The 12,553-nt window shown below is 36.7% G+C and overlaps 1 protein-coding gene across 5 annotated transcripts in view; it reads right to left on the bottom strand.

Annotated features, from left to right (window-relative positions):
* The window catches only part of ALKBH8 (alkB homolog 8, tRNA methyltransferase), a 75,008-nt gene that overhangs the window by 21,641 nt on the left and 40,814 nt on the right, over window positions 1-12,553 (bottom strand). For all 5 annotated transcript variants that reach the window (XM_017948928.3, XM_003910638.5, XM_009187199.3 and 2 more), the window contains 2 exons: window positions 11,248-11,399; window positions 3,796-4,052 (listed from right to left, as the gene is read on the bottom strand). In XM_017948928.3, the coding sequence (XP_017804417.3) occupies window positions 3,796-4,052; window positions 11,248-11,399 (409 nt within the window). The remainder of the gene's footprint in view (window positions 1-3,795; window positions 4,053-11,247; window positions 11,400-12,553) is intronic.

The raw sequence follows: 12,553 nt of genomic DNA, 5'->3' as shown, positions 1-12,553 counted from the left end.
TTGCTAGATTTTGTCAATCCACAATGTATATATACTTCAAAACATCATATCATATACAATAAATACACATAATTTCATCTGTCCTTTAAAAATATTTTTAATAACTTGAATTTAAAAATAAAATAGAGAAAAAATACTGTATTATAAAATTCAGAAACATTTTAAGATTATATATCAGAATGGAAATAAGACAAACGAGTTATCAAATTATATGCACATTCATTACTATATAAAACATTAATAGGAAAAACACAAGAAGGATACTCATCACAATAAGGCAATAGGATTAGGCAAATACCTCTTTTTATCAATTTTCTGAATGATGGTTATTTATTTATGTATGTATTTTTAGACTCAGCGTCTCACTCTGTCACCCAGGCTGAAGTGCAGTGTACGATTATGTTCACTGCAGCCTTGAACTCCTGCCTCAAGTCTCCTGGGTAGCTGGGACTACAGGCGTACACCACCATGCCTGGCTACTTTTTTTGTTTTTTAGGAGATGTGATCTTGATATGTTGCCCAGGCTGGTCTTGAATTTTTGGCCTCAAGTGATCCTCCCTCATCACTGGGATTATAGGCATAAGCCACTGTACCCTGCTGGTTATATTTTTTGTTTTGTTTTGTTTTTTGAGATGGAGTCTTGCTCTTGTCGCCCAGGCTGGAGTGCAATGGCGGGATCTCGGCTCCCTGCAACCTCCGCCTCCTAGGCTCAAGTGATTCTCCTGCCTCAGCCTCCTGAGTAGCTAGGATTAGAGGCCTTCATCACCATTCCTGGCTAATTTTGTATTTTTAGTAGAGATGGGGTTTCTCCATGTTGGTCAGGCTGGTCTTGAACTCCCAACCTCAGGCGATCTGCCCACCTTGGCCTCCCAAAGTGTTGGGATTACAGGCATAAGCCATTGTGCCCGGCCTATTATTTTTACTTGTAAAAATATACAACATTGAAAAAACTATTAAGAAAATATGCAATTGTAGGAAAATTAGACTGGTGATATACAGTTTAAACTGCAAAGAAATAAACAGAGGCAATAAAGTACAGTGAAAAGAGCATACTACAGGTTGAATATCCCTTATTTCAAATGCTTGGGACCAGAACTGTTTTAGATTTCAGAATTTTTTGGATTTTGGAATATCTGCAGAATACATACCGGCTGAGAGTCCCTAATCTGAATATCCAAAATCTGAAATCCTCCAATGAACATTTCCTTTGAGTGTCATGTTGCTACTCAAAAAGGTTCAGATTTTGTAGAATTCGAGATTTCAAATTTTCATATTAGGGATGCTCAACCTGTAAACTCTGAATTTGAATTCTGGTTTCAGCAATAACTAGCTGAATAACCTAGGAGAGCTACTTACTATCTCAAAGCCTCTGTTTCCTAATCTAAAAAATAAAGAGAAAAATACCTATTTATCAGGGTTAATATGAGAATCAAATGAAATGATCTATACTAAATATTTAATTAACCATTAAAGTGCTATGTAAATGTTAGTTATTAAAACATATGGAATAAGGAGTGGTCTGGATTCTACATAAAAAGAGAAATCTAGATCCTAGATCTAGGTAATTTTATCCTGTGGTAAGTCCCACCCATTTTGAGGTTGTAACATGCGTTCAAGGCTGACAAACACAGCACTGTATATATTTTGGTTTTCATGTAAGAAGCTGAAGGTAAATTCACAGGTTTGCTCCTCACCATTGAACAAACCATTAATTAGTAAGCTTCCACCACATGCCAAGTACTGTATGCCTGGAAATCAGGCAATGCAGTAAGCTCCGGGGAACAACAGACAGGAAAGAATTATGTACAGACTGCTGCTGATAAACTGAGTGAATATACTTATGATTTTCTAATCCTTCCAAATATATTCCCTCTGGAATCAGCTGCAGATTGTGTTCGTTTCCTGAACACAATTTGAATTATATATTTGAATTATTCAAATTATTCAAAAAATAATTCAAGAAATCATTCTTCTCAATTGTAACAGAATGTTATCACTATGACTAAATCAGTGTATTTGACTTCAACCTAGTTTCACTGTCATGAATCATACCTGACTAGATAAAACCATGGATTATCAACAAGGAAGTGCAAAAGCAGAGCCTACTGAGAAATATTTTTGGAGGTAACTTTAGATTAAAACACTAGAAAATATCACCTTGTTTTGAACTGTGGTTAGCTGTGATTTTAAGTGACACATCAAAGATCTATTTCCTCTTCAACATGAACAAAATTAATTCACTAGGCCTTATTCTTTATAAATTAAAATTTAATTGTAAACATGGTAACAATATATGAATATCATTGTCTTATCTTGATGAAACGCTATTCTTTTATCCACCTGTTAATGTACAAACTCTACATTTCCTAAGCTGTAATACAACCAGCCCTCCGTATCTATGAGTTCCACATCCAGGGATTCAAGCAACTACAGACTTTTTTCTTGTCATTAGTCCCTAAGCAATACTGTCTAACAACTATTTACATAGCATTTACATTGTATTACATATCATAAGTAATCTACAGACAATTTTAAATATACAGGAGGATGTGCATAGGTTATTTGCAAATACTACATAATTTTGTATCAGAGACTTGAGCTTCTACAGATTTTGGTATCCACAGGGCCCTGGAAATAACTCCCCACAGATACCAAGGGACTAATATACTTTTTTCAATGTATTGTTTGTACTTCCTCGGAAGAATCCTAGGTGACTGTAACCAGAGGCATTTGAGGTGTATGGCCCTACAAAGAACAGCCACTGCTGCTCATGTAGGGGTGATAAAAATGTAATCTCTTAGAAGAATGATATATCACTTTTCTCTTTTATGCTACATTTTTTATGATCATTAAACATGCATTTTATTTATTATTTGATTTGGCTTCAATTTTATATACCAAGGGACAATTGTAGTAACTTTTTTCATGTAGGTGTACAATATCTAGGATGGAGTAAAAATAAAGATGAGAAGTGATCTGACATACTCCAATAACCCAGGAATGTTGGCTGCTCTCTCTTCTTTTTTCTTACTCCCTTACTCTCATCCTAAATCCCGAATCTAGAGAAAGGGAAGCTCCAGTCCTCACAGAGCAAGGGTTAAAATAAGATTACTTACAACAATACACTAAAACAAGAACATCCTACTTCTTAGCACAGCGGGAAAAAAAAAAAACGGCTCATAGAAAAAAAAATGATAGCAACTGAAAACAGACACTCTGGAATCAGACAGTCTAGCCCTTGCAACCTTGGTCAAGTTTTTAATCTATTTGAGCCTTAGTTTCCTCAACAGTAAGATGCCAATAAATAGAAATGTTTTTCTACTATGAGTGAAGTTTGGAGTAGAAGACATAGGTTCAATTTCCAGTTACGTCCCCTAATTATATGACACCAGGAAATTAACATGATGACTGTGAGCCCCAATTTCTTCATTTGCAAAAGATGGATGAAAATATCAGCTTTATCTTCTTCATACTTAGGGGCATCCAAGTCAAAAAAAGATTTCTATAAAAATCCTTTCTACTCTGTAAAGAGTTTTACAGCTATAAGATAGTTTTACTGATAAAATAATAGTGGTAGAAAGCAAAATCTAATGGGAAAAAAAATTTATATAACGATGGTGTGCCCATAAATTCCTAGAGGAATAAGAAAAAATGGGGCAGTGTTCATTAATATTCAATCTATTGGTTATAATTTTCTGGCAATGACCTAAAAAAACAGCATTATATCATGAGGAAGAAAGATATGATAACCACTGCAAATTAAGCAAAAAGAAAGTCAAAAGCAACATTACTTGCCATATATAACTCCTTATTGACGCCAAGATACTTTCCATTACCACATCCAATATCGGCCACTATCGAACCACTTGGCAAAGCCTTCAAAAACTCCACAATGTGCGGCCAAGGGGTATGTCTCGTGCTGCTGAAGTGTCCAGCAATCTCTTCATAAACTTGATGGACGTACTCTTGCTCCAGCCGTGAGGCTTCTTTATCACTCTCTGGAAATGAGGGAGGAGTCTCTTTCCTCTGGCTGTCACAGACCAAAGGGTAACCTTAATGAAAAACAAAGCAATACACACCTTTCCTTTTTATCAGAATAACTCATACAGTATCAAGTTTTCGTAAATGAAAAAAAAATCAGTGCAAATTTGGTGGGTAGATAGACTCCGATTTATCCGTTAAAAGGAAAAGTTCTTCCCTAATAAGTCTAATATAAAAAGAATGGGGAAAATCCATTTACAACAATACATGACTACAATTCTGCATCTGCCTTAGCGATTATGCCTATTTAATCTCAAGATTAAATACAGTTATATATAGATTTAATCTTGAGATTAAAAGTCCTCTTATTCAGAAAAGTATCTTAATAGGTCTGGCCTAACTGGGAAAAATTTAGCTAAATTAACCTTGGTAGGTAAAGGAGATAGGAGTTATGGGCACCGTAGGGCTCTCAGAAGAACAAGACCTGGAGGCAAAGTGTCATTTGGTAATAACCACAAGCATTTACTGAACACCATTTGAAGCGGTTTCTAAGCATTGCCTCAATTCTCACAGTCATGCAATGAGATAGGTACCATGACATCCACTTACAGATGACAAAACTGAAGCACAAAGAAGCTAAGACCATTCCTAAAGACAGAGATACTAAGTCATACAGCCACGAATTGAACTCAGGCAGTGTAGACTCCGGAGCCCACATTCTCAATGACTACACTATGTTGCTTGCTTCAGTAGAATAAGCAAATCCCAGGGAGAACACCACCAAGCAGAGCTGATGACAGAGGAAATTTAGAATACACTGTCTCAAATTAATTTTGAAGTTGTTCCCTGTTCTCTGTAATAATGTCTAACACTCACTTTAAATCTTTGCTTGTTCCATGCTATAGTAAGAACAGAGGTTCTTCAAAAAATTAGAAATAGGGGACTACCCACCTGCAGGCCCCCTCTCACACAGAACCCATTCAGGTTCAATCCCCTCTTGTATTAGAGCTGTTCTGTCACTCAATAAAACCCTTCTCTGCCTTGCTCAAAAAAAATAAAAAATAAGTACTATCTTATAAACCAGTAATCCCAGTATGGGTTATATAGCCACAGAAAATGAAATTAGTGTGTCAGAAAGACATCTGCACTCACATGTTTACTGCAACATTACTCACAACAGCCAAGGCATGGACTCAAGGTGCCTATCAGCGAATGAATGGAAAAAGAAAATATGGTACATATACACAACAGAATACTATTCTGCCACAAACAGAAGGAAATCTTGCCATTCACAACACAGATAAACCTGGAGGATATTATGTTAAGTGAAATAAGTCATACAGAGAAGACAAATACTACACAATCTTACTCATACATGGAATCTAAAAAAAGCTGATCTCACAGAATAGAGAGTGGTAGAATGGTGGTTACCAGGGGCTGGGGCATTTGGGGGTGGGAGCTGGGAAGATGCTAATAAAAGGATACAAAATTTCAGTTAGATAGAATAAGTCCCAGGGATCTAGTGTAAAACATGGTGACTATAGTTAATAATAGATTGTATTCTTGAAAATCACTATGAGAATACCTTGTGTTTTTTTTTGTTTTTTTTTTTGAGACAGAGTCTTGCTCTGTCACCCAGGCTGGAGTGCAGTGGCATGATATCAGCTCATTGCAACCTCCGCCTCCCGGGTTCAAGCGATTCTCCTGCCTCAGCCTCCCGAGTAGCTGGGATTACAAGCGTGTGCCACCAAGCCTGGCTAATTTTTGTATTTTTAGTACAGACAGGGTTTCACCATGTTGGCCAGGCTGGTCTGGAACTCCTGACCTCAGGTAATCCGCCCGCTTCGGCCTCCCAAAGTGCTGGGATTACAGGCGTGAGCCATCACGCCCAGCCGAGAAAATTTTTAAGTGTTCTCATCACAAAAAAGTATAAGTATGTGAAGTAATACATGTTAATTAGCTCAATTGAGCCATTCTACAATATATACGTTTTATATATTTTAAAACATCATGTTGTACATGATAAACATGTATAATTTGGGGGGGTTTCTGTTGCTGTTTTTTTGTTTTGAGACAGGGTCTTGCTCTGTCACCCAGGCTGCAGTGATGTGGCGTGATCATAGCTCACTGCAGCCTCGAACTCCTAGACTCACACAATCCTCCCGCCTCAGCTTTCCTAGTAGGTAGGACCACAGGCACACACCACCATGCCTGTCTAAATTTTGATTTTATTTTTTTGTAGAGAGTGGATCTTGCTATGTTGTCCAAGCTGATTTTGAACTCCTGGCCTCAAGCAATTCTCCTGCCTCAGCCTCCCAAAGTGCTGGGATTACAGGCATGAGCCACTATGCCGGCCACAATTATTTTTCATCTTAAAAAAAAAAAAATCTGTAAACTGAATCCCCAATAACACTTTCTTACATTTAATAAATGCCCATGACAGACATTTGCATAAGAAAACTAGCTTGTGTCTCCAACTACACTTTAAGTTCCTTAAGAACAGGAGACATGCTTTATTTTTCTATACCATATGTAACTCACTATCTGCAATGTTCGATATTCATCAAATAAATGAACATTTAAAATTTAACTTTTAAAATTTGATTTTTAAGCCTTCAAGGACACCTTTAGTAAAATAAAAAGTTATTTTGAGCTTCACTAACATCAAGATATAAAATATAGAAATTTCAAGATTTTTAAAAGGATAACATTTTGTAGATACTGTAAGACTTTTGAAGTAAATTTTTAAGATTATGACTAAATCCAAAAGCTATTGGTAGATACCACCCATAATTAAAACCCCCAAAGATATAAAAAGGATTTTATTATCCCGATCATTACAAAACAGTATTTACAAAATGCAAGAGGTGTCTGTTAATTGAGTCAAAGAAATCCAGAACATGACGTACTTGTATAGACAATTCAAAATAGCATCCTCTTGACAAGTTTTTGAACAGTTTTTATTCCCTTCTGAGTTTTCAAATTGACTAAAACATAAACTATTGCTTATCTCCCTAGAGTTATGTACTATAGGACAATTTGTCATCTCCAATTTCCCTGTTGGATTAATAAGAAATAATTTAGAATCCTGACAAACCATTCCCAACAATACCTATTTTTAAACAAGTAATATTTTGTTGGCCTCCAATTGTAGCACTCTTAACTGTTACTTCAATAAGGAAAATATTTATTGGGCACCCAACTCAAGTACTAAGTTTGGAAAAAATGAAAATGATAAGATGCAGACCCTCCCTTCAAAGAATGTAAACTCTAATGAGGGTGGTTAAGAAAAGTGCATGATGGCCAGGCGTGGTGGCTCACGCCTGTAATCCCAGCACTTTGGGAGGCCGAGGCGGGTGGATCACGAGGTCAAGAGATCGAGACCATCCTGACTAACACGGTGAAACCCCGTCTCTGCTAAAAAACACAAAAAACTTAGCCGGGCATGGTGGCGGGTACCTGTAGTCCCAGCTACTCGGGAGGCTGAGGCAAGAGAATGGCGTGAACCCGGGAGGTGGAACTTGCAGTGAGCCGAGATCGCACCACTGCGCTCCAGCCTAGGCGACACAGCAAGATTCCATCTCAAAAAAAAAAAAAAAAGAAAGAAAGAAAAGTGCATGATCTATTGAGGGATTCAACTTCTTCCTGGGTTAGTCTTGGGAGGGTGCATGTGTCCAGGAATTTATCCATCTCTTCTAGATTTTCTAGTTTACTTGCGTAGAGGTATTTATAGTATTCTCCGATGGTAGTTTGTGTTTCTGTTGAATTGATGGTGATATCTCCCTTTATCATTTTTTTTTTACTTTTTTATATATATATATTTTAATTTTACTTTAAGTTCTAGGGTACATGTGCACAACGTGCAGGTTTGTTACATATGTACACATGTGCCATGTTGGTGTGCTGCACCCATTAACTCATCATTTACATTAGGTATATCTCCTAATGCTATCCCTCCCCCCGCCCCCAACCCCATGACAGGCCCTGGTGTGTGATGTTCCCTACCTGGTGTCCAAGTGTTCTCGTGGTTCAATTCCCACCTACGAGTGACAACATGCAGTGTTTGGTTTTTTTTCCTTGCAATAGTTTGCTCAGAATGATGGTTTCCAGCTGCATCCATGTCCCTACAAAGGACATGAACTCATTCCTTTTTTATGGCTGCATAGTATTCCATGGTGTATATGTGCCACATTTTCTTAACCCAGTCTATCATGGATGGACATTTGGGTTGTTTCCAAGTCTTTGCTACTGTGAATAGTGCCACAATAAACATACGTGTGCATGTGTCTTTATAGCAGCATGATTTGTAATCCTTTGGGTATATACCCAGTAATGGGATGGCTGGGTCAAATGGTATTTCTAGTTCTACAACCTTGCAGAATTGCCACACTGTCTTCCACAATGGTTGAATTAGTTTACAGTCCCACCAACAGTGTATAAGTGTTCCTATGTCTCTCCTTTATCATTTTTTATTGCGTCTATTTGATTCTTCTCTCTTTTCTGCTGTATTAGTCTTGCTAGCAGTCTATCAATTTTGTTGATCTTTTCAAAAAAACCGGCTCCTGAATTCATTGATTTTTTTCAAGGGTTTTATGTGTCTCTATCTCCTTCAGTTCTGCTCTGATCTTAGTTATTTCTTGCCTTCTGCTAGCTTTTGAATGTGTTTGCTCTTGCTTCTCTAGTTCTTTTAATTGTGATGTTAGGGTGTCAATTTTAGATCTTTCCTACTTTCTCCTGTGGGCATTTAGTGCTATAAATTTCCCTCTACACACTGCTTTAAATGTGTCCCAGAGATTCTGGTATGTTTTGTCTTTGTTCTCATTGGTTTCAAAGAACATCTTTATTTCTGCCTTCATTTTGTTATGTACCCAGTAGTCATTCAGGAGCAGGTTGTTCAGTTTCCATGTAGTTGAGTGGTTTTGAGGGAGTTTCTCAATACTGACTTCTAGTTTGATTGCACTGTGGTCTGGGGGACAGTTTGTTATAATTTCTGTTTTTTACATTTGCTGAGGAGTGCTTTACTTCCAACTATGTGGTCAGTTTTGGAATAAGTGCGACGTGGTGCTGAGAAGAATGTATATTCTCTTGATTTGGGGTGGAGAGTTCTGTAGATGTCTATTAGGTCTGCTTGGTGCACAGCTGAGTTCAATTCCTGGATATCCCTGTTAACTTTCTGTCTCATTGATCTGTCTAATGTTGACAGTGGGGTGTTGAAGTCTCCCATTATTATGGTGTGGGAGTCTAAGTCTCTTTGTTGGTCTCTAAGGACTTACTTTATGAATCTGACCAATAACATGCTCTGAAATTGAGGCAATAATTAATAGCCTACAAACCAAAAAAGTCTAGGACCAGACAGATTCACAGCTGAATTCTACCAGAGGTACAAAGAGGAGCTGGTACCATTCCTTCTGAAACTATTCCAATCAATAGAAAAGGAGGGAATCCTCCCTAACTCATCTTATGAGGCCAGCATCATCCTGATACCAAAGCCTGGCACAGACACACACACAAAAAAGAGAATTTTAGACCAATATCCCTGATGAACATTGACGCAAAAATCCTCAACAAAATACGGGCAAACCGAATCCAGCAGCACATCACAAACCTTATGCACCACGATCAAGTTGGCTTCATCCCTGGGAGGCAAGGCTGGTTCAACATACGCATATCAATAAACATAATCCATCATATAAACAGCACCAAAGACAAAGACCATATGATTATCTCAATAGATGCAGAAAAGGCCTTCAATAAAATTCAACACCCCTTCATGCTAAAAACTCTCAAAAAATTCGGTATTGATGGGACGTATCTCAAAATAATAAGAGCTATTTATGACAAACCCACAGCCAATATCATACTGAATGGGCAAAAACTGGCAGCATTCCCTTTGAAACCTGGCACAAGACAGGGGTGCCCTCTCTCACCACTCCTATTCAACATAGTGTTGGAAGTTCTGGCCAGGGCAATCAGGCAGGAGAAAGAAATAAAAGGTATTCAATTAGGAAAAGAGGAAGTCAAATTGTCCCTGTTTGCAGATGACATGATTGTATATTTAGAAAATCCCATCGTCTCAACCCAAAATCTCCTTAAGCTGATAAGCAACTTCAGCAAAGTCTCAGGATACAAAATCAATGTGCAAAAATCACAAGCATTCCTATACACAAATAACAGACAAACAGAGAGCCAAATCATGAGTGAACTCCCATTCACAATTGCTTCAAAGAGAATAAAATACCTAGGAATCCAACTTACAAAGGATGTGAAGGACCTCTTCAAGGAGAACTACAAACCACTGCTCAACGAAATAAAAGAGGACACAAACAAATGGAAAAACATTCCATGCTCTGGATAGGAAGAAACAATATCGTGAAAATGGCCATACTGCCCAAGATAATTTATAGATTCAATGCCATCTCCATTAAGCCACCAATGACTTTCTTCACAGAATTGGAAAAAACTACTTTAAAGTTCATATGGAACCAAAAAAGAGACCACATTGCCAAGACAATCCTAAGTCAAAAGAACAAAGCTGTAGGCATCACGCTACCTGATTTAAACTATACTACAAGGCTACAGTAACCAAAACAACATGATCCCGGTACCAAAACAGAGATCTAGACCAATGGAACAGAACAGAGCCCTCAGAAATAATACCGCATATCTACAACCATCTGATCTTTGACAAACCTGACAAAAACAAGCAATTGGGAAAGGATTCCCTATTTAAAAAATGGTGCTGGGAAAACTGGCCAGCCATGTATAGAAAGCTGAAACTGCATCCCTTCCTTACACCTTATACAAAAATTAATTCAAGATGTATTAAAGACTTAAATGTTAGACCTAAAACCATAAAAACCCTTGAGGAAAACCTAGGCAGTACCATTCAGGACATAGGCATGGGCAAGGACTTCATGACTAAAACACCAAAAGCAATGGCAACAAAAGCCTAAATTGACAAATAGGAGCTAATTAAACTAAAGAGCTTCTGCACAGCAAAAGAAACTACACCAACATGGCACATGTATAAATATGTAACAAACCTGCACGTTGTGCACATGTACCCTAGAACTTAAAGTATAATAATAAGTAAATAAATAAATTTGATAAAGGAAAAAAAATGCATGAAAGTGCAATACAAGGTGAAATACAGGAAATGCAATTAGAGAGATTCAGAAAAAGCTCTCCTAGGTGTTGACAGGACCTTAAAGGACTTTTATATTAAATTGACTCCATTTTACAGAAGAGATAAGAGTATATACTTACTACAGTTACAGGGTGTTTGCCTCACTTTCCTAAATGTAAATGATGTTCGTAGTCCCCTCTTGCTTAAAGTTAAGTCTCCAACATCACTGGTGATAATTCCACTTTTATGATTCTCAGATGCTTGAACAGTATCAAATTTTCTGCATGTGATTCTAAAAGCAATAGTCAAAAAAATTTACTTAACATTGTATTAAAAATATTTCAGGCCTTTAAAAATGTTAAGTGAATAGAGAAAATCTAGAATAATTTATTACAAATATCTAATGGATTCTCTGAATTGTTAGACATTGCGGAAAAACAAGGAAATAAAAGTATTTAAGGAAATTATCTTCAAGACACTAATATTAAAAGAATGTACAACAAATTATTCCAGGGGGAAATAAAATAAACATTTAACTAACACCAATTCTAAAGAAAAAAAAAGGACAGCTGATGCCAAGAGGAAACAAATAGATGGTAAATTTAAATTCATTATCAGTAATATATTAAATGTAAAAGTATTAAAAACTCCAATTAAAAACAAAGATCACTGGACTGGATTTTTAAAAATTAAAAACAACTACATGGTAATTACAAGTCCATAGTTTGGGATTATTATAAATAAAGCTTCTGTGAACATTCTTACACATATCATTTTTGGATATATAGATTTATTACTCTTGGGAAATACCTAGGAGTCAAATTGGTGGGTTTTAACAGGTAATAAGGAGTGAAACTGGTGGGTCATAAGGTAAGAAACTTCTGGTTGTCCAAGGTAGTTGTACAATGTTACACTGCAACCAGCAACATATGAGAGTTCCAGGCTGGTTAACATTCTCACCAACACTTGGTATTTTCTGAGTTTTAAATTTTAGTCATTTTAGTGAGTAGCATGTGGTATAAAATTGCAGTTTTATTATTTATCTAATGACTAATGATGTTATACATCTCTTCATGTGCTTATTAGACATGCATAAATCATTTTTTGATGAAGGATCTGTCCCACCCTTTTGCCCAATTGCTTGTTAGATACAGAATGATAAAGATATAGATGTAAGCGTAAATACATAGCAGGTATTTTCTCCCCATGTGTGGCTGCCTTCTCATTGTCTCAATGGTATCTTTAGATGAGCAGAAGTTTTCAATTTTGATGAGTTCCAATTTATTATTTCTTAATAGTGTGTTATGAAATCTCTCTTTAAAAAAACTTTGGCTACCTCAAGCTTACAAAAATAGCTTTTTACAAAGTTTCTTTTAGACCATTTCATAGTTTTTGCTTTTACATTTAAATCTATGATCTACCTCAAATTAATTTTTGTGAATGGTA

The sequence above is a fragment of the Papio anubis genome, chromosome 12 (assembly GCF_008728515.1).
Source record: "Papio anubis isolate 15944 chromosome 12, Panubis1.0, whole genome shotgun sequence".
In the NCBI taxonomy this organism is placed as follows: domain Eukaryota; kingdom Metazoa; phylum Chordata; class Mammalia; order Primates; family Cercopithecidae; genus Papio; species Papio anubis.
The sequence above is the reverse complement of the archived record's forward strand: the minus strand, read 5'-3'. Positions and strand labels throughout refer to the sequence as shown.